Source organism: Nuphar pumila, chromosome 8 (assembly GCF_984573655.1).
Source record: "Nuphar pumila chromosome 8, dmNupPumi1.hap1.1, whole genome shotgun sequence".
NCBI lineage: Eukaryota > Viridiplantae > Streptophyta > Magnoliopsida > Nymphaeales > Nymphaeaceae > Nuphar > Nuphar pumila.
This window is the reverse complement of record NC_143256.1, coordinates 13,918,463-13,938,453: the sequence shown is the minus strand read 5'-3', so window position 1 is coordinate 13,938,453 and position 19,991 is coordinate 13,918,463. Positions and strand designations below refer to the sequence as shown.

The window sequence follows — 19,991 nt, the reverse complement described above, 5'->3', positions numbered from 1 at the left end:
TAGAAACTGAAGATGATGATGTGAGCTTCAAGATGGAATCAACAGGTTGAACACGAGAGGAAGGATTCTCTTGGAACACGTACATATTTCCTTGACGTTTTCCTTCAGTGAATGTTTCTCTCATTTGAAGGTCCTTAACACAAACAGAAAAAGGAGTAAACTCAACTGAAGCATTAATGCCATCTACAAGTTTAGAGACAGAAACAATATTTTTCTTGATATTAGGAGCATGAATGACATTTGAAAGTGCAAGAGAATAGTTGGACATGGGGATTACAAAATTTTCAATGTGCGAAATATGGTGGTGAGACCCATCTCCAGTGACTATACTATTTCTACCAACATAAGAAACAAGATTTAGGAGCTTACCAGCATCACCAGTGACATGAGTGGCTGCACCCGAATCAACATACCAAGTACCTTGATTATTCTGTTTGATATTCAATTCAGCCAAGGCAAATAATAGTAACTCTTTGACTTCTCCACTATTTTTCAATGTATCTGTTCCCTTTCTTGTCTCCAATTGCTTTCCTCTATTTTGCGGGTTAAACCAGCAATTTGCCTTTATGTGTCCCTTTTTGTTGCAGAGAAAGCAGGTAGGTATTGTCCTTTGCCTTTGCCCATTGGGAGGAACATTGGGTGTAGGTAGTATTCCACGACTTCCTTGTCCATTTCTTTCTTGACCCCATTTGTCTCGAAAATCATACCTACCACGTCCTCGCCCATAGGCAACTCCTGTGGCAAGAACATTGTGTGCTCCAACATGAGCATGAGTATCTTCAGAAAATCCTTTCAACATCATCTCATACTGTAAAAGCTTGACACGAAGATCTTCAAATGTAGGTAAATCTGGCAAACACAATAAGGAAGTAACCATCATATGATAGTCTGACCCCAGCCTACTCAAAGTTTGTCGCACCATATCTTTGTCACTAACAGGGCATCCCACAATGGCCAATTGATCTGTAATAGTCTTCATTTTGTTCAAATACTCCATAATAGTCATGGAGTCCTTTCTTAGCATTTGAAACTCTTTCTTTAAAAATAATACTCTGGCCTGAGAAACTTGAGAATATGTCTGAACCAGTCGATGCCATAATTGCATTGTTGAGCATGAAATGAAATGGGGATCTTCGAAACACGAGCTTAGATTAACAAGGGCAAGTGTCAAGAATGACACTAAAGCATAACCCTTAAAAAGGGTATAACCGGAAACAAAATAAAAACAAAAATGTATTATTTATTGATATGAAAAACCAATTGCTTAAGAAGCATTGGAATGAAATACAAGAGGGGCTGCACCCCTTTATATACACAGCTGAAAGAGGACTCAATAGAGCTGTTGGACACAGTCCAACAACTCTATTTAGAGCTGTTGGAATGTGTCAGTCCAACAGCTCTATTGCTAGTCAAGTCTGGACAGGACTTGACTAGCAACAGTCATTCTAGTTCAAACTGAACTAGATGACATAAAGACAAAAAATAAAAATAAAGGAAAAAAAATACAGAAAAGAAAGAAATGAAAAATGTATTTATATATATATATATATAATAATAATATAATATTATTATATATACATATGTGTACAGTTTTACATTTTAACACTCCCCCTCAAACTTACGGTACAATGAGCGAAAGTTTGTCTAAGAGAAAGTGAAATCGGGGAGCAGCGAGAGGCTTTGTAAAGAAGTCTGCTAACTGATATTCTGAAGTGACATATGGCAGATCAATTATCCCGTGTAGATATTCCTCTCTGACGTAGTGACAATCCATTTCGATGTGTTTGGTGCGTTCGTGGAATGTTCTGTTACTGGCAATGTAGATCGCACTTTTGTTGTCACAACACATTTGTGAAGCCTTTGTTGCTTCAGCTCCCATGTCAGCAAGCAGTCGTCGGAGCCAAACTACTTCCATGGTCGTGGTTGCCATGGCTCTGTATTCAGCTTCGGTGGATGAGAGAGATACCTTCTGCTGCTTTTTACACCTCCACGAGATCAATGATTCCCCTAAAAAGACACAAAAGCCAGTGGTTGAGTGTCTGTTATTGGGATCACCTCCCCAATCAGCATCAGTATATGCAATTAAATCAAGAGAAGAGGAGGAAGATAAGAAAAGTCCTTGTGAAAGAGAGGACTTGATGTATATGATAATACGCATGACTGCTCCCATATGAACAGAAGTAGGAGCATGTTGAAATTGACTTGCTGTATGAACAACATGTGCTATATCTGGTCTGGTAATGGATAGATAGGAAAGTGCCCCGACAAGCTGTCTATAAGGAGTAGGGTCTGCAAGAAGTTCTCCATCATCAATCTTCATTTTAACATTAACAACTTCTGGAGTGTCAACTTTCTTATCATCAGTAATACCAGACCTGAAAACAATATCAAAAGCAAATTTAGTCTGAGATAATAAATATCCTCTAGGAGAATAAGCAACTTCAATGCCTAAAAAGTATCTCAACAAGCCCAAATCAGTCATTTCAAAATGAGATTTAAGAAGTGTTTTGATTGTTTCAACTCCCTGTTTATCGCTTCCGGTGATGATCATATCATCCACATAGAGAAGAAACACAATGATCCCTGCATCAGAATTCTTAATAAACAAAGCAGTGTCAGTTAAACAAAATTGAAAACCAATATCAATCATAACACGACTAAACCTATCATACCAAGCTTTTGGTGCTTGTTTAAGTCCGTAAAGAGTTTTTTCTAAGCGAAGGACTTTACCCTTAGGAATACTTAGACCAGGAGGGGGTTCCATGTATACTTCTTCAACTAGCTTTCCATTTAAAAAAACATTTTTGACATCCATTTGAAAAATAGACCATTTTTTGATAGAAGCTAAGGCAATTAAGGTTCGGACAGTAGTCATACGAGCCATCGGAGCAAAGGTTTCTTCATAATCAATCCCATATTCTTGGGCATAACCTTTGGCTACTAAACGGGCTTTATATCTTTCAAGAGTACCATCACTCTTGGTTTTAATTTTATAAACCCATCGACATCCTATAGTTTTCTTCCCTGAAGGAAGATCTTGAATATTCCATGTAGAAGCCTTTTCAAGTGCATCTAATTCAGCTTTCATGGCTTCTATCCATTTGATATCATTTTTTGCTTGAAAATATGTGGATGGTTCTTCGTATGAGTGAATTAATGCAATAACTGCCCTATATGTGGGTGAGAAAGACTTGTATGATACAAACCAGTGGCGTAGCTAGGATTGACGTGGGGGATGGGCAAACAGGGGTGTAGAAAAAAAAAAATGGCGTGATAGTCGGGGGCTCGGGGGCAGCGCCCCCGAAAAAAAAAATTGAGATAAAATAAAAAATGGCTACAATTATTAATAAAAATCTATTTTATATGGACAAATCAAACTATTTGCTGCAGTCAGGGCTGAGCTGGGCTAGGACTGGGCTTTTAAAAAAAACAAAATTTAACTGTTTCAAGAGGCAGGACTGGGCTACAACCCATTCCTGCCCCCGCCCCCCCCCCCAGCTCCGCCTCTGACCACCAAGATTGGCCGTAGAACCCCGAAAAAGCTTTAAGCTAAAAAATGAATACATTTTTTATGACACCGATGATGACCAACATGCACCATATGCAGAATTCAAGCAAAAAGAGTACAAAAATGCCTGTTAGACAAAAAATACAGACGCCCAATTATTAAAATCTGTCAATGGCCACAGTTACTCACTACAAGAATCCTAGACAATCGAGAACAAGCAATTCACTCACCAACTATCTGGTAGATAAAGATACGCTATCCGTTGCCTTCGTTACATTGATAGACATCCATACCTTGTTTTAGCAGCAGGCACAAAAGGAGAGTCCTATGCACGCACGATGACCAAGAAAGGATAGCAAGATTGACTCTTCCAATGAGGTTGCGCCCAAAAAGGAGGAAAGAAACTAGACCCACGTTCAGTTGTGCCCCAAAAAGAAAGGATCAAGAACCAAATTGAAGGATTGGCCTGTATTGCTCATGTAGAATGGATAACTGGATACTGTATCACCAGAGCCACTGAACATGAACAAAACCCACCCTCAAATTTAGGAGATAAGAGGGTCTTCTTCAAACTGCTAGCGATGGTTGCCGGAGATTGGCAAAGGTCCGACTGACTGCGACACCGGTGCCTCGCGTCGCCGGAGATTGCAGCCGAGAGGGAGAAGCTCAGAGGGGGGCACCGCCACCGCGGGTTCACCGAAGGGAGGCCGGCGGCACTGCAGAGCACAAGGGTTGCCGGCGAATGGGGTTGTCGTCTTGCCTGTGACTGAAGGGGAACGCTGGAACGGAGGGGCAGAGCTTTAGAAAACTGGCTAGGGTTTTACCCCTCGCCTCTTTTGGCAGGCTCTAGACTCATCGAGAGCCCGGGTCTCGGTCGACTCGGTTTCACGAGTCCTGATTCGACTCGGTTTTCCGAGTCATGAGTCGACTCGGTTTCAAATTTTAGGGTGGGCGGCCGCCCACCCATGCCCCCACCCCTGGCTCCGCCACTTATATAAACTTTCCTGGAGGCCTCGAGATTCGGGATGATTGTCTAGTTGGAATGTTAGAATATTTTTCAAGTGCACATGGAGGATTAGACTCTTGTCGCCTGGAATATTGAATACTAGTATCTCTATGAACTTCTTCATTTTCAACATTAAGATCAATAATTCTTTGATCATCATCAAAGTTACAATCAAGGTCATATTCATCAGATGTTGATATTAGATCTAGCAAAAAGGAGTACTCAGTGACGTCTTTTAATTTTCTAAAATCAAAGCTCTCCTTTTCAAGAAAGGAAACATTTCTAGACACATATAGTTTATTATTTTTGAAGTCAAAACATCTATAACCTTTCTGGTTTTCAGCATATCCTAAAAAGGCACAGGGAATCACACGAGGAGAAAGTTTATCATTTTTGTCAGTAAATATGAAACATTTGCACAGTTTTACATTTTAACAGAGCAGTCATCTGGAATTGCCACAAGCACTTCTTGTGACAATGTAGAAGTGATATAGGCAACCAACGCCTGATCTCACTTCATCCAGGATACATACTCAGGATTTCTAACATAGGTAATAGAAAGATCTTTCTCGCCATTCTTTTCTTCTTGTGGTATGAATTCTGGAGGAACAAGAACAGAACCATCCAGATGTCCAGAAAGGTCCTGACTTCTTATGAATGGTATGATTTGTTGCTTCCAAGTTAGGAAATTGGAATTTTTCAGTTTCTCAGACACGAGTTGGCTGAGAAAGTTACAGACTGAGAATGAGGGAATGAGTCCATATTCTTTTGAAGCCAAAAACAAGAAGGAATAAGATCCAACCAAGAGAAGGAATAAAAAATAAGAAATGGCCTTACGACAAAGACCCAACCACAATTGAATTCTAGTATAATTCAGAACATAAATTTTAATATCAGAGAAGTCTAAAGACCAGACTAGTTTTTTTTTTTTAACTGATGAACACGAGGCAGAAAAACAGGACTGCACAGTAAAGAATCTGTTCTGAATAAAATTCAATCAGTAATAGGTACGTTATTTTGAAAATAATGTGTTTTTCTTTTAGAATAATGAGAAAATAGGCAAAACAGAGATGAAAATGAATTCGAAGATGAAATTATTTTAATCAAGATAGATCTGGGCGTGCAGATCACAATCTGATCTGACGTCAATATGCAAATGAGTTTGGAGTGATCCTTTTCAACTCTTGTAATCACACATAGATCAAAAAAATTGATCTTGCTTGATTATTTTGCTTATGGATGGGTAAGATCACGTGCAGCAATGTGAAAGAAGTATTAGATATGACAGAAGAACAACAGGGAATGAAAGAAGGAGGAAATATGCCAACGTGACCAAATTTCAGTTTTGGATTTTGGAAATAAGAGAAACACGTTGGCTTAAATAAAAAAGGGGAATCAAAAGGAGGTACTTGAAGAAGACAATAAGCAGATTAATGATGTATTTCAAAAGAGCAAAAAGAAAGAGGTGAGTACGAAGAAGAGATTTCAGTCCGGACTGCAGATTTAAATACAAGAGAAATCGATAGGAAAAATGAGAAAACAGGTACCTTAGAAGGAGACAAATCAGTCATAGAAGGAACCGATCTTCAATATTGAACCTGCTGCTCTGATACCATGATAGAAATCATGGGTTTCTTTCTTCATCTACAAGCAACAACACAGCATGGGGAGAGAGAACGAGGCTGCAGCAAAAATCCCTAATCAGGGTATTCATTTTTGCTTCTCTGATTAAATACACACAGATACAATAGCTAGGGTACGAAAATACCCATTACATGTTATGATAAAATTATAGCATGTCATTAATGAAACATTAATGAGCATGCGTTTAAAATGAAAGGAATTGGGTCTGGATCCTGAGATCCAGACTTTATACTAAATGACAGTATCTTTTCACGCCTAACCCGTTTATTAAACGGGTCGGGTTCGTGTTAGGGGTATGCCAACCTAGCTGACCCGTTTAATAAACGGGTTAGGCGGGCGAGTCAACCTGCTAACCTGCCAATCCGTTTACCCGACCCAACCCGTTTATAAACGGGTTGGCGGGTCGTGTCGGGTTACCCGTTTAATAAACGGGTCGGGTTCGTGTTTGCCACAGCCGACCCGTTTAATAAACGGGTCGGGTTGAGGTATGCTGACCAGCCAACCCGCCGGGTCGACCTGCCAACCCGACCCGATTGCCACCCCTAATTGAGATAGGCAACAATGCTCCATCTTGAGGTGTTGCAAAGATATCTATCGAATTGATTTATGAAGTCAAGCCTTGAACTCTCTTGGAGAATTTGCAATTCTGTTCAGAAAATTTGAAGTGCTAAACATCTTGAATGCAACTCTTTCTTATTAAAGTGGCAAGTCACCAATATATGGTTGCTTCTTTTCATAGATATTATTTATCACCATAAAGCTTCCTAGAAGTTTCACCTGAATCTCTGCCTTTTGTAATATTGCTTTTACATGAATTCTTTTCAAATGGCCCAAAAGACATGGCTTTATAATTTGGCTTCAACATTTAAGCTTATGATCATTTGTCTCTTTTCTATTCAATGGTACGGAATTCACTCTCAAAGAAAATAAAACCAGAGGCGGTTCTTTTATGCACATACATGCAGGTCATCTATTTTGTACTTCAAAGGAATTAGCATAGAAGATTCCTTTTTGATGAGTAGCCTTCAATTTTTTGAATATTCATGGCCCATCTCAGTATCATTTCATTGTGCATGAATTGATTAATCAGGCTAATCGGATAACAGATATGTTAGTTAATTCACAAGGCTCCAAACTGACTAATAACAGTATCTTCCAACATATTCTCTCTAAAAGATAAATATACTCTTTGTTGTTCTTGTAACTTCAATCTCTAAGAGGTACGTAAATGAGACCAATTTCTTGATGTCAAATTCTTGAATTAGAAACTTAAATAGCCTTTGAAATTCTATATAATATTCCATTGAAATAGTTTGACCAAAATATGCAAGTAATATCATTTTCAATACTCCTTGAGAAGAAATAAAAAATGAATTGAGATTTGTTCACGCCCATGCATGAAATGAGCAGTACTACATCTTTTAAGCAAGTAATTCAACTTTATGTTCATGTGGTGAAGACGAAGAATAGAGAAGAGATAACAGGAGGTACCACAGGGCTGTAAAGTGCCTCATATGGTGGGTGATGTCGCAGTCAACTCTCTTGTATGTTATGTCTAACTTTAGGTTAACCTAATTACACATATACCTTTTGAAAGGTACACCTTGCCATGTAATGATATAATATGACGAGCAGTGCTTCATTGGCCTAATCATAGCACTATGGATATTGTTTTGTTCTGACATTGTTACCGTGCCAGTTGTAATTTTGACATATAAAATGTCATGAGCAGAAATTCTCTTGATCCAATGTTCACAGCATAAGGAATTGATTTGTATGTGACAGTTGACACTATTTGTTATTCATTATGTAAGTTGTACAAGTGAAATTTGATTTTCGCACGTGCATGGTATAGTCAACCTCTCTCACGCTCTCTATAAACAGGCAACTAACTACAATTTGTATTCATACATGTGCATATATGTATTGGATAAACTGGGAGCTATGTCACATAGGTACGGGTGCAGATGCGGGGGCGGCGATGCGGCACTTTAAAAGAACTTGGGTGTGGGGGTGCGGGAGGGTATATATATATATATATTTTAACACCACCCCTTTACCCTTTCTCGTGGTACCCCATTCTCAAGCCCCATCCCTCTTTACCCCTTCTCGAGGTACCCCCTTATTTTTTTAATTGGGGGGGGGGGAGGGGGGTGCTCGAGGTACCCTTACCCATTATCGATCCCTGTCCCTTTTTTTAATGGACAAAGTTAACCAAGTCCATTTTGGACAATGATAACCTTGGGTGCGGGTTGACCGAATTGGGTGCCACACCCGCGTCGCGTCGACGTGGGTGCAGAGGCCTCTTTGGTGAGTCCCTGTGACATAGACTGGGAGCATGTCTGTGCTCGCTAGTATGTCTAATGGCAATAACATGTGAAAGATTTCCAAAGGCTATTCGGTTGGAGATTTTCTCCTCGTTTTTAAGTTATATTGTCCTAGTCCAATTTGATGATTTTATCAGGTGTTCTCCAAATATTTGGTCCTCTTCTTTGATGTTTGGATAGTAAATATCAGGGATAGTCCATATATTCTTGTCTGGAAAGCTTTCCAGCCAATTATAAAAGTTCAATACACGGTAGTATTGCTCACCAAGTCTGATGAATAGCATATTCCTTTAATAAGGAACAATTTCTTAATCTACCTGCCAAATTCCAATTGATGATATCCTGCTGTGGGGCTTATATTTTGCTGACTGTACAACAACTGTAGCTATGTACAATATGTTCAACTTGCTTTTGCTACAAGAGATGATCCTTTTTCCAAAATTTTACAGGTAAGGAGAATTCCGCTGCATGCTGATCAGTGTGGTGATGAAGAACAAATTGATATTGGTGCACAACCAAAGGACTTAAATATTGCACTTGATAAGCCCGAGCTGGCATTGCTTTCAACTGATTCAGGAGTAATCATGCTTCGTGGATCCAAAGTGTTGTCAACTCTGAATCTTGGGTTTGCTGTGACGGCATCTGCAATTTCACCTGATGGAAGTGAGGCCATTGTTGGTGGCCAAGATGGGAAACTCCACGTCTATTCTGTCAATGGGGACACTCTCACTGAAGAGTCAGTCCTTGAGAAGCATCGTGGTGCTATTAACGTCATTCGTTTCTCCCCAGATGCCTCTATGTTTATTTCTGGTGATCTCAATCGAGAAGCTGTTGTATGGGACCATGTCACTCGAGAGGTACCATCTCTCTCTCTCTCTCTCTCTCTATATATATATATATATATTGAAGAAATGCCACGTATCCTTACATCTTGTCCTTAAGAGTTAATTAAACAGAAAGATGAGCATTGTCAGGGATAGAATGGGCATGTTACAAGCTGTCTGAAATTACAGAACACAAAAAATTTGACATGAAGCAAGTTGAAGGAACTGGGAAAAGGAGGAGCCCAGTAAAGATTGGAGATCAGCAATAAGCAGGAATATTACTATTGGGGACCATAAGTTTAGCTTTAAGCAACAATGGGATTACAAAGCAAATTGTGGTGCATAAGACAAATACCAGTTTTGATAATAATGGTGTACTTTGCTATTAATTGCATGTTCTGGATTTTCATGAGAAGGTGACAAAGCAATCAAGACCTAGAATGAATTGATTCGGCGCAATATTCCTGTTATGAAAAATGTAGTAGACATTCATTCTATTGTATGTCAATGGCATTCTAGATCCAAAAACCTTGAAAATTCTTAAGCATTTATCGCCTTGTGTGCGGTATTATAATTACCCTTGTTTTCCTAGACTACAAAATGCCTATGTCACACGGACTCGGCTAGGGAGGTGCCGCACCCGAGTCGACACGCCCCGACACGGGTGCGGACACGGGTGCGGCTTCGGACTCGGCCCGGACTCGGTCAACGCCGAGTCGGACTCGGTCAACGAGTCCAGGCCGCGTCCGTCCACATTTTGGACTCGGTCAACTTTGACCGAGTCCAAAAATGTCCATTTTTAAGACAAAAAACAAAAAAAAACAATTTTTATATATCTTTTTTTTAATATATAACCAGACTGTGCAATGCAGTTGCACAGTCACAGACTGTGCAACTGCAACTGCACAGTCATTGCACACAGTCTGTGTGACTGTGCACAGTCTGTGTGACTTTGCACAGTCTGCACAGTCACAGACTGCATTGCACAGACTGTGTGCACAGTCTGTGTGACTGTTTCACAAGTCACAACTTATGTAAAAATATGTATAAAACACGATAAAAGGTAACCCAACCATTTGAGATAGCTAAATAAATGCTTTTCCAGTTTAAAAAAATACTAGTTTCACAAGTATTAGAAAAGCTAGCTTAAGAACTACCATAAAGAAATGGGAATGCCAAATTGAAACTTTCGAAAAAATTAAGGTCATAGTTTTGGCTACTTAATTTTAATTGTTTACTAGAATTATATATATATATATAGCCGAGTCCCCGTGTCCAAAATTTTTGAAATTGCGCCGCACCCGTGTCGCACCCGCACCCGCACCCGCACCCATGTGACATAGCAAAATGCCATGGTTCAATTTATCAGGCACAATGTAAATCCTATATGGTTTTTTAATTTTCTTTTTGTTTCCTAAATTCTTTTTACACACATTAAAGTAGTGGAAGGCTGTCATGCTTCATCCATGTTTTTTTTTTCTTTATTTTTGATAGATTTTGTCACTATATTTAAGTTGTTCATACTTCTAACTTTTTGGTTCCCATTTGCATAGTCCATCTCTCTTTCTTCCTTTCCCTTCCGCATTAATCCTTTTTAGAAATGTAATGTTAATTACCAAGGTTTGATTTTTAACTTCCTGAACATTTGTCTCACTAACCAGTTGACTATCTTCTGCAGGTTAAGCTTAAGAACATGTTGTACCATACTGCTCGTATAAATTGTGTGGCTTGGTCTCCTGATAGCACAATAGTTGCTACGGGATCTCTAGACACAAGCATAATTATATATGAAGTTGATAAGCCAGCTTCAAGTCGTATAACCATAAAGGGTGCTCACTTGGGAGGTGTTTATGGATTAGTTTTCAATGATGATTGCACTGTTGTAAGCTCTGGTGAAGATGCATGCATTCGTGTGTGGAGATTAGTGCAGCAGTAACGGGATCGTAACTGCAATTGATGGTTGATTTGGCTTTGGAAGCAAGTTGTGTGGCCTTACATTTCTTGCTCTGTGCAGTCTTCGTCAAAAGAATTCTCTGTTTTGTTTGTAGGAAAACCCTTTCCAGTTTGTCTTTGATTGAAGACTAGAAGAACATAGCAGAATGGCTCGTGTTTTGATATGATTTTGCTGATGTGAGTTTTTCGCATTTTTTGGGTTATATTGGGTGTTTTTTTTTTTCCTATTCCTTTTGTCGGTCTGATCAGCCATGCATACACCTAAATATTTTCCATGATCATATTTGTGTATGCAATGTTCATTGCTGGAATTGTGATGAAATAATAGAATGCTTAATCCCTTGGCCTATTCGCACTCTCTTCTTTGTTCAAGCATGGATATTGCTTTCTTTTCGGGGGGGGGGGATGAAAGAGACACTCTTTCGTAGGAAAGATAACTTTTACTAAGGGAGGTGAAACAAACATCTCCATGGAAAACATGTGGTGGTGTTTACATAATAAAGGCAAACAAGCATCTTTCCTGTGCGTCATTGCTTTTTTTCATACTATATAACGAAAATGAAGAAGAAGAGAAGACTGTAAAAAGAGATGGTCGACAAATGCCCCTATGACGCCCACCAATGATCGAACCAGTCGATCAATTTATAGTTATCTCCACGAGGTAGGAACGAACCCGGGAATGTTTTATAACACAAGGCACAAACGAGAATGTGGCAATGTATTGTAACACAAGCTAAAAACCAAGGCCGGTACCTGGACTCGAGACGATGGCAAAAGATGCTTCAACGGTAGCAGACGGTGCCAAAGGATGCTTCGATGACAGCAGACAACAGTAAAGGATGTGTCATCAAAGGGAGCTCCTGTTACAACAGATGGTGCGTCATCAAAGGGTGATCCGCTGCAGCATAGGATTTTACTGCTTAGGGCGAAAATGGAACGTTTGGACTTTTTTAAGAGTTAAGATTAAAACTCCCTTTTTCTGGATGAGGACATTTTTGTCCTTTTCTTTAACCGTCATTTCATTGCAAGAATGGCAGGAAAGGATACTTAAGTCTTTGCAATCGCACTGAACTCTGATGCAAAGTGATGCCAGACACACATGGGGATATGAGCCCCATGTGTTTATATATGTGGTGCTCATTTGGACCCCTAAACACGCACTGTAGCAAACCCTGCGTCTTCAGGAGAGAACACACAACACCCTCCCCTATAAATAGGCACCCCATAGCCCTCTTTTTTCTCATTCCCTTCTTATTCCTTTTTTGTGAATGAGCATTCTCGAGACACACACTTTCTTTCTCTCTCACTCTCTCTCTAAAGTGAGAGGGTGGGTGTCGACCACCCCCTCTCTCCCTCTCCTTACCATTTCTAGTGGTGGTGAGGGGCATCACCACTCAAGCCGACGCCATTGTTGGAACCCAACTCAGCCCAGCCGAGTACACCACCCGACGACACCCCCTATGCAGCCTCCAGCGGACTCACCTGCATAGGTGAGGTCGACGACCTGCTCGTGAGCAGCAGTCGGCATCACCACCAAAGCCACTGTCCACTTTCTTCTTCCCTCCTATGTTCCCTGCACATGACTGTCGCCACCATCTCACTGTCTTCTGCCTAGTTCTACCAGACAACCACAGTCGCTACACCCCCATCTTCCTGCCCATTCCTGTGGTTTTGCTAGAAGGGAGGCAAGCATAACCACCTTATTGGCCCTACCTATGCTGATTATATCACAGGATCAGTTTCTATCTTTATTACAGGATCAATTTCTGCTCAATCCTGCATCTCATGGAGTGTCTCATTCTACTTTCTGTTTTGCATAGATTTCTTGTTGTATTTTGTTTTATTTGTTGTTGTCAATATCCTGTAATTTTTCCTTTCATTTTTTCTTATAACATTCTTAAATACTACAAATTCCTTATTGAATGCAATCACAATTTTTCTGAGCTATCTCTTGCTTTACATTATATCAGAGCCGGAAGGACGATCTCGGCTTCTTTTTCATCTTTCTACTATGGCCGATCATGCTCAAACAACCCATCCTATTTCTGGTGCTCATCAAGATTCATCCTCTGAAACACGAGTTGATGCTTTGTCACCATACTTGTTGCATCACGTTGACAACCCTGGAACCATGCTTGTTACCTTTATGCTTATGGATGATAATTACTCAACCTGGCAACGTGATATGCGGATGGCCTTGAATGCCAAACACAAATTTGTGTTCGGCGATGGTTCTCTCCCAAAGCCAGCAAGTTCATCAACCGATTTTCAATCTTGGTGTTGATTTAGAAGTGCCAACCGATTTTCAATCTCTCAATGCCCTTTCTAAAGACATCTTCAATAGTGTCATTTATGCGGACACAACTTGGGATGTTTGGGTTGACTTAGAAGAACGATTTTCTCAAGGAAATGCCACTCGAATTTACCAATTGAAGAAGCTTATCTCCAACCACCGCCAGGAGAAAAATTCACTTGCCACTTATTTCACCACACTCAAAACACTTTGGGATGAACTTGGTTCATATTCTTCTCTTCCCGCATGCACATATGGTGCATTCAAAGACTTCAATACTTGTCTTGAGCGAGAAAAAGTATACCAATTCCTCATGGGGCTGAATAAAACATTTGTCGTGATTCAAAGTCACATTTTGACTATCAAACCCCTTCCAAATAGCAACAAAGTTTAGTCCATGATCCTTCAAGAAGAAAGACAGCGACTCCTCATGCCTCTTAGTGGTGGCGCTATTGATAATTTAACACTTTTAGCTAAGTTTCATCAGTCTTGTCTGTCTGCCAACCGCTTTTCCACCAAGAATAATAAGCCCCATCCAAAGTGTGATTACTGGGAGCTATTAGGGCACGTCAAAAGTCGTTGCTATTCGCTTCATGGCTATCAGCCACATCACATAAAGGCCAACTCTAACATGAAATGTTCAAATCATGGATCGGCCAACGCAGCCTCTCAACAGGAGCCTATGCCCACTCCTAATGTGCCCGAATCTAGATCTACATTTATTCTTTCATAGCTTACGGAAGACCAACTCGGACAACTTGCTTCTTGGCTTAATGTTGATGCCAAACCCGCCTCCGCCAATTTTGCAGGTAATTCATCATTTCATTCACATTTTTCCTGATTCATTGGCACAGGGGCTTCCCATTACATCACACCCCATATTCACCTTCTTTCCAATGTTATTATTTTGCCTAAACCACGTCCTATTAGTCTCCCTAATAGTGAAAGAATCCTTGTTACTCATATGAGAAATGTTAACCTTTATTCTTCTCTTAATCTTTTTGATGTTTTATATGTCCCTAATTTTGAATATAATCTTTTATCTGTCCTTAAGTTAGCATCTTTTGTTTCTTGCATTACTATTTTTTTTTCTTTTTGTCTCTTTCAGCACCCTTTGAAGAGGACGATGATTGGAGCAGGTAGACTATGCGATGGCCTTTATCATCTCATCCTTCCCAACACTCATCATGCTTTGAAAATTTTAACATCAAATAAAGGCATTCTTTGGCATATGCGATTGGGTCATCCCTTACGTGACCGAAGTTCTTTATTAAATAAATTTGTTTTAGATTTTGCTTTCAATTATAACCATGTTTGTGATGTATGTCACCACGCTAAGCAAATGCAACTTCCATTTCCAACTAGTTTAAGTCAACATGCTCAGCCCTTTGATCTTATCCATTGTGATATTTAGGGCCCTTATACCACGCCATCTCATTCGGGTGCTCATTTTTTTCTTACCATTGTCGATGAATTTTCTTGTTGCACTTGGGTCTTTTTAATGAGATACAAATCTGAAACATTATATTGCATTCAACGCTTTTGTGCCTTAGTTTGCAATCTTTTTCAATCTTCAGTTAAACGCATACGTAGTGACCATGGTACTGAATTTACTTCTCATTGTTTTCAAAGTTTTCTTCATCAAAATGGCATCGATCATCAAAAATCGTGTGTCGAAACTCCCCAACAAAAAGGGCGTGTTGAACATAAGCACCAACGCCTCTTAGAAGTGGCTAGGGCTTTATGCTTTCGATCTCATTTTCCGCTATCCTTCTGGGGAGAGTGCATTCTCACCTCCACTTACTTGATCAATCGCCTTCCCTCTAAGATTTCAAACAATAAAACACCTTATGAATTACTTTTTGGAAATAAACCTCAGTGTCATCATTTATGGGTGTTTGGTTGCCTATGTTTTGCTAAAAACCTCAATGTATATCAAAATAAATTCTCCTCTTGAACCAAGTGTTGCTTATTTATTGGTTATTCATTTGACCAAAAAGGATATCAACTTTTTTATCTTGAGACAAAAAAATTATTTACTAGTCACGACGTAATATTTTATGAAAAAGTTCTTCCTTTCCAAGGTCACGTTGAAAAAGATGACATATCCATTGTCATGCCTCTCCCATTACTTGACACTAATAATGATCTGGATCCACCAACTCTTCCTTATGATTCACTTCCCAATTCAACACCCAATACACCACCATCCAATGAACCGGATCCATCCAATTCACCACCCAATTCAACCACAATTCAACCCGTTACACAAATGTGTCATTCCCAATGACCTAGATCCACACCATCTTACCTTAAGGATTATGTTTGTTCGGCTCTCACCTGAATCACATAGTCTATCGTCGGCTCCAAAACTCGCTTCTTCCAAGTGTCGTTACGCCATTGGAGATTTTCAACATTTTTATTCATACTCTCCATCCCATGTTGCTTTCCGCTTATTTCTTATTTTTGATGATGAGCCTAGACATTTTGACGAGGCAGTGAAATATCTGCATTGGTGTGAGGCAATGTCAAGTGAAATTTGTGCTTTGGAAGATAATCGCACTTGGTCTATAGTTACATTACCTTCTGACAAACACCCTTTTGGTTGTCGTTGGGTGTATAAGGTTAAATACCGAGCATATGGATCCATTGAGCACTATAAGGCATGATTTGTGGCAAAAGGGTACACACAAATTGAAGGGTTTGACTATCATGACACATTTGCACCAGTAGCAAAACTAGCCATTGTTCGGTACTTACTTTCTTTAGCAACTATGATGGGTTGGTTCCTCTGTCAGCTTGATGTAAGCAAGGCATTCTTACACGGTGATTTACATGCGGCTTCCTCCTGGTTTTCGAGTTAAAAGGATGAATAAAGTATGTCAACTTCATAAATCTATTTATGGAATGAAGCAATCCTTGAGAAACTGGTTCATGAAACTCACTTCTACTCTTAAGGATGCTCAATTCATTCAATCTCGAGTTGACTACACTTTATTTAAGCGGTGAATATCCAACCGCTTCATTCTTATTCTAATCTATGTTGACGCAATTATTATCATTGGAGATAATGACTGGAAGATTACCAAAATTAAGAATTTTCTTTAGACACGATTTCTATAACAATCACAACTCATACCCAAGAAAAAGAGCAGAATTTTTTTTTTAAACCATTGCATAAATCTTCCCAGAGACCCGGGACCTTTACAGTTCCAACACAAGTAGGAAACTTGACAAACCAAAAGGGATCTTACACCCGTCATCCAAACTATAGCAGCCCAACTTTATTAATTCAGAATAATAGAGTCAAGTGACAAATGCAAGATATCAGAGTGCATAAAAATTAAATGCAAAGAAAAGAGTCATGTTGTCCAAGAGAGTCTATCAAACAGTCGTGTAGTCCTCTCGAAGCTCCTCTCATGAGCAAGTCGCCTCACTGGGCATCCAAGGCTGCAAAAATATCAAAAGTAGGGTGTCAAAATCCTAAGAATTCTGTGTATGAATATCTCAAATAAAACAAATAAGCATAAGTAAATACAGATAAGATCCATGCAATAATTTAGAGGGACATTACTAGAATAATTTTCATAAATTTTATTTAAGCAATAAAGATATTCAGCATGCAACAAGATGCAATATCATAATATCAACTATGCATCATAAGGAAAAGTAAGTAAATATGCATGATCTAATGCATAACAGAAAAATGCATGATGTCAGTAAACATGCATGAATAAATTATTATCTTTATCAAGTCCTCTTATTATATGCATGTCCCTATTAGGATGCACACATTTAAGTTTCTCTTTTTATTACAGTTGCCCGCGGATATATCAAACGGGTAAGAATTCTCAAAGTCAAGTAGGGTTCTCAGGGTAACTTAGCACATAAATTATAATTTATTACTGGGTTCCAGACTTATCCCTCGACCGAATTAACTTTCGGAATATTAGACCTCAACATCTAATGTCGGGACACTAGGGACCTCCACATCCACAAGTGTCACTTTCTTGGTATACCAAAACAATAGTTGTGTCTACACACTACCCCCAGGTAAAGTGGTGGACTTTTCCTAAAACCGTGGCTAGGAGAAAGAACCTCAATATCGGGTTCAGGGGTAGTAACAATGCACACAGAGTTTTTATATCCTCATGGTTCCCCAAAACTGAAACTCTAAGAGTCTCATTCTAATGATGAGATATATCAGAACCTATATTACATTGTTCTTTTTCTTTATCTTGTTATTAATGGACAATTCATTAATTTATAATTCAACATGCAAAAATTAATACACAAGCTCGCATATCCCCATGCGAGACCCATCATGGGACTACAGCCCACAGAAAAATCTAGAACAATGCAATACAGTGAAACAATATCAATGTGCCTTTTGCAATGCATTAAAAACAAGTTAAGAATGAGCAATCCAAGCTCAAGGCTCACCAGACCTACTATGATAATCTATTTTGACCATCTATGCATCATATGCAAAAATTATAACATGCCATATATAAAATGGTGTCAACATGCTTTCCAATGTTCATCCATATATGCCAATTTAACCAAGTGTATGAAACAGAAATATTCATATGCATGAGTTTACCCCACTATGTTATTTACATGCTTTCATTTATCACGCAAGCATGAGCACACACTCCCACATAAGCACATACATTAAACATTCCATATTCGAAGTATGTGTATGCATATGATAGCCAAATTTGCAATTAAAAACTAAAACAAACAGGGTGTGTCAAGTAGGCATGTGGAAAGTTCCATTATTAGTATGCATAAAGATAAACCAACCACCTTAGCGAAATATGGAAACTAGATCACATAACCAAACACATTCTTTTTATGAGTGCACATGTCCTTGGAACAGCTTTGAAATAATAAATTGCTCAAGCATGTCATGTCAAGTCAAGACATGTGAAAAAATCTAGTCATAACATGTATTAGAATCAAAATGCATGCTCTTAACAAAATCTGGAAATCTTGCATTCATATATATATAGTGGGTTGGCTGGGGCTCTTAGAGAACCAGAATTTCTAATAAATAAATCTTGCATTCATATATATATATATATATTTATATTTATATATTTATATATATATATATATATATTCGTTAGCTTTTAAATACCATGCCCAACCAATATATAGTTGGGCCAGAAAGAGATGCCAAGGACTGACAGGCCAGCCGAATTCGGCTGGGCTGCCAGTCGGCCCACAATAAAAAACAACAAATATATACCCAGTCGATTTAGGTTTTCAAAACACAGTCACCACCCTGCACAAGCTGAACCTGTCCAGGTCTACTAGGGCCTGACAAGCCAGCTGAGCAAGACTTGGTTGGGCTGCAAGTCAACCCAACAACAATGCAAAAACATGAGCCAAACATAACTATGCAAGGATAAATCATGTGCTATTTTGAGATATGCATGCATAACAATTTCGTGTGGCCAATAATCATACAGTTTCAGACTTTATGCGTAAATATGCCTATGAATACCCATTCTCAGTCATGCATATGCAGTTTTTTATTTTAGTGAGCACATGTGAACAAATAAACTTACTAATATGCATGCACATTTGATTTTTTTTAGAATCAGATTCTACATAACCCCCATTACACAACCATTTCCCATCAAATATGTCATTAAACATGTCATAAACCTCTGCATATCTATACATACATGCATTTACCAGCATCATGGCTCAAATATGCCTACTTACACATAGTTATATTTACATATGCTGATTCACAATCTCACATAATTCAATAAGGAAAATAAACAGTCACGTGCATGCCTCGATACATGCTATTCAACTAGTGAACCATAATCAAAACAGATTTTTCTATTTTACATGACCATAAGCGTAAACAAATTTTTTTTCTAACAAAACAGATTTGCATTGATTTCTTATTTCTTTTCAAAACTTTAAACACAAGATCTGGACCAGGTCTGCTCACGTTAAACACATGGCAGATCGGTCCAGCTCCATAGATCAATAGCATGTTAAAGTATATATATATATGTGTGTGTGTGTAAAAGCGCATATACACACTCATATGCAGTTTTATTTCGAAAAAGGGAAAATGTTAGCCTCAACTATGGATCTTAGAGTGAATATCAATATTTACTCTTTTCTCATTGGTTTTACTAAAATATTGCATGGAATACGAAATGCATGCTCCTTTTCTCATTTAAAATCAAAAGAGAAACTCGTACCTTGATCGTGAATTGAAAAGAGAACAAGAATGATGGTGGATAAACGTTGGATGGCTGGAGAAGAAGGCTCATCCTTCTTCCTCTTCCTCCTCCTTCCTCTCTTTTCTTCTTCTCTCTCCTCCTTTCTTTTTCCCTTTTCTCTTTTCTTTCTTCCCTTTCTTTTTTTTTCTTAAATACCCAAGAGAGAGGGTGACGTCCCCCTT

At 38.9% G+C, this 19,991-nt stretch overlaps 1 protein-coding gene across 1 annotated transcript in view; it reads left to right on the top strand.

Annotated features, from left to right (window-relative positions):
• Positions 1-19,991, top strand: part of LOC149829649 (actin-interacting protein 1-2-like) — a 96,322-nt gene that overhangs the window by 33,402 nt on the left and 42,929 nt on the right. Inside the window, exons 5-6 of the mRNA XM_090016060.1 lie at positions 8,935-9,342; positions 10,988-11,439. Of these exons, the coding sequence (XP_089872186.1) occupies positions 8,935-9,342; positions 10,988-11,245 (666 nt within the window). The 3' untranslated portion in view covers positions 11,246-11,439. The remainder of the gene's footprint in view (positions 1-8,934; positions 9,343-10,987; positions 11,440-19,991) is intronic.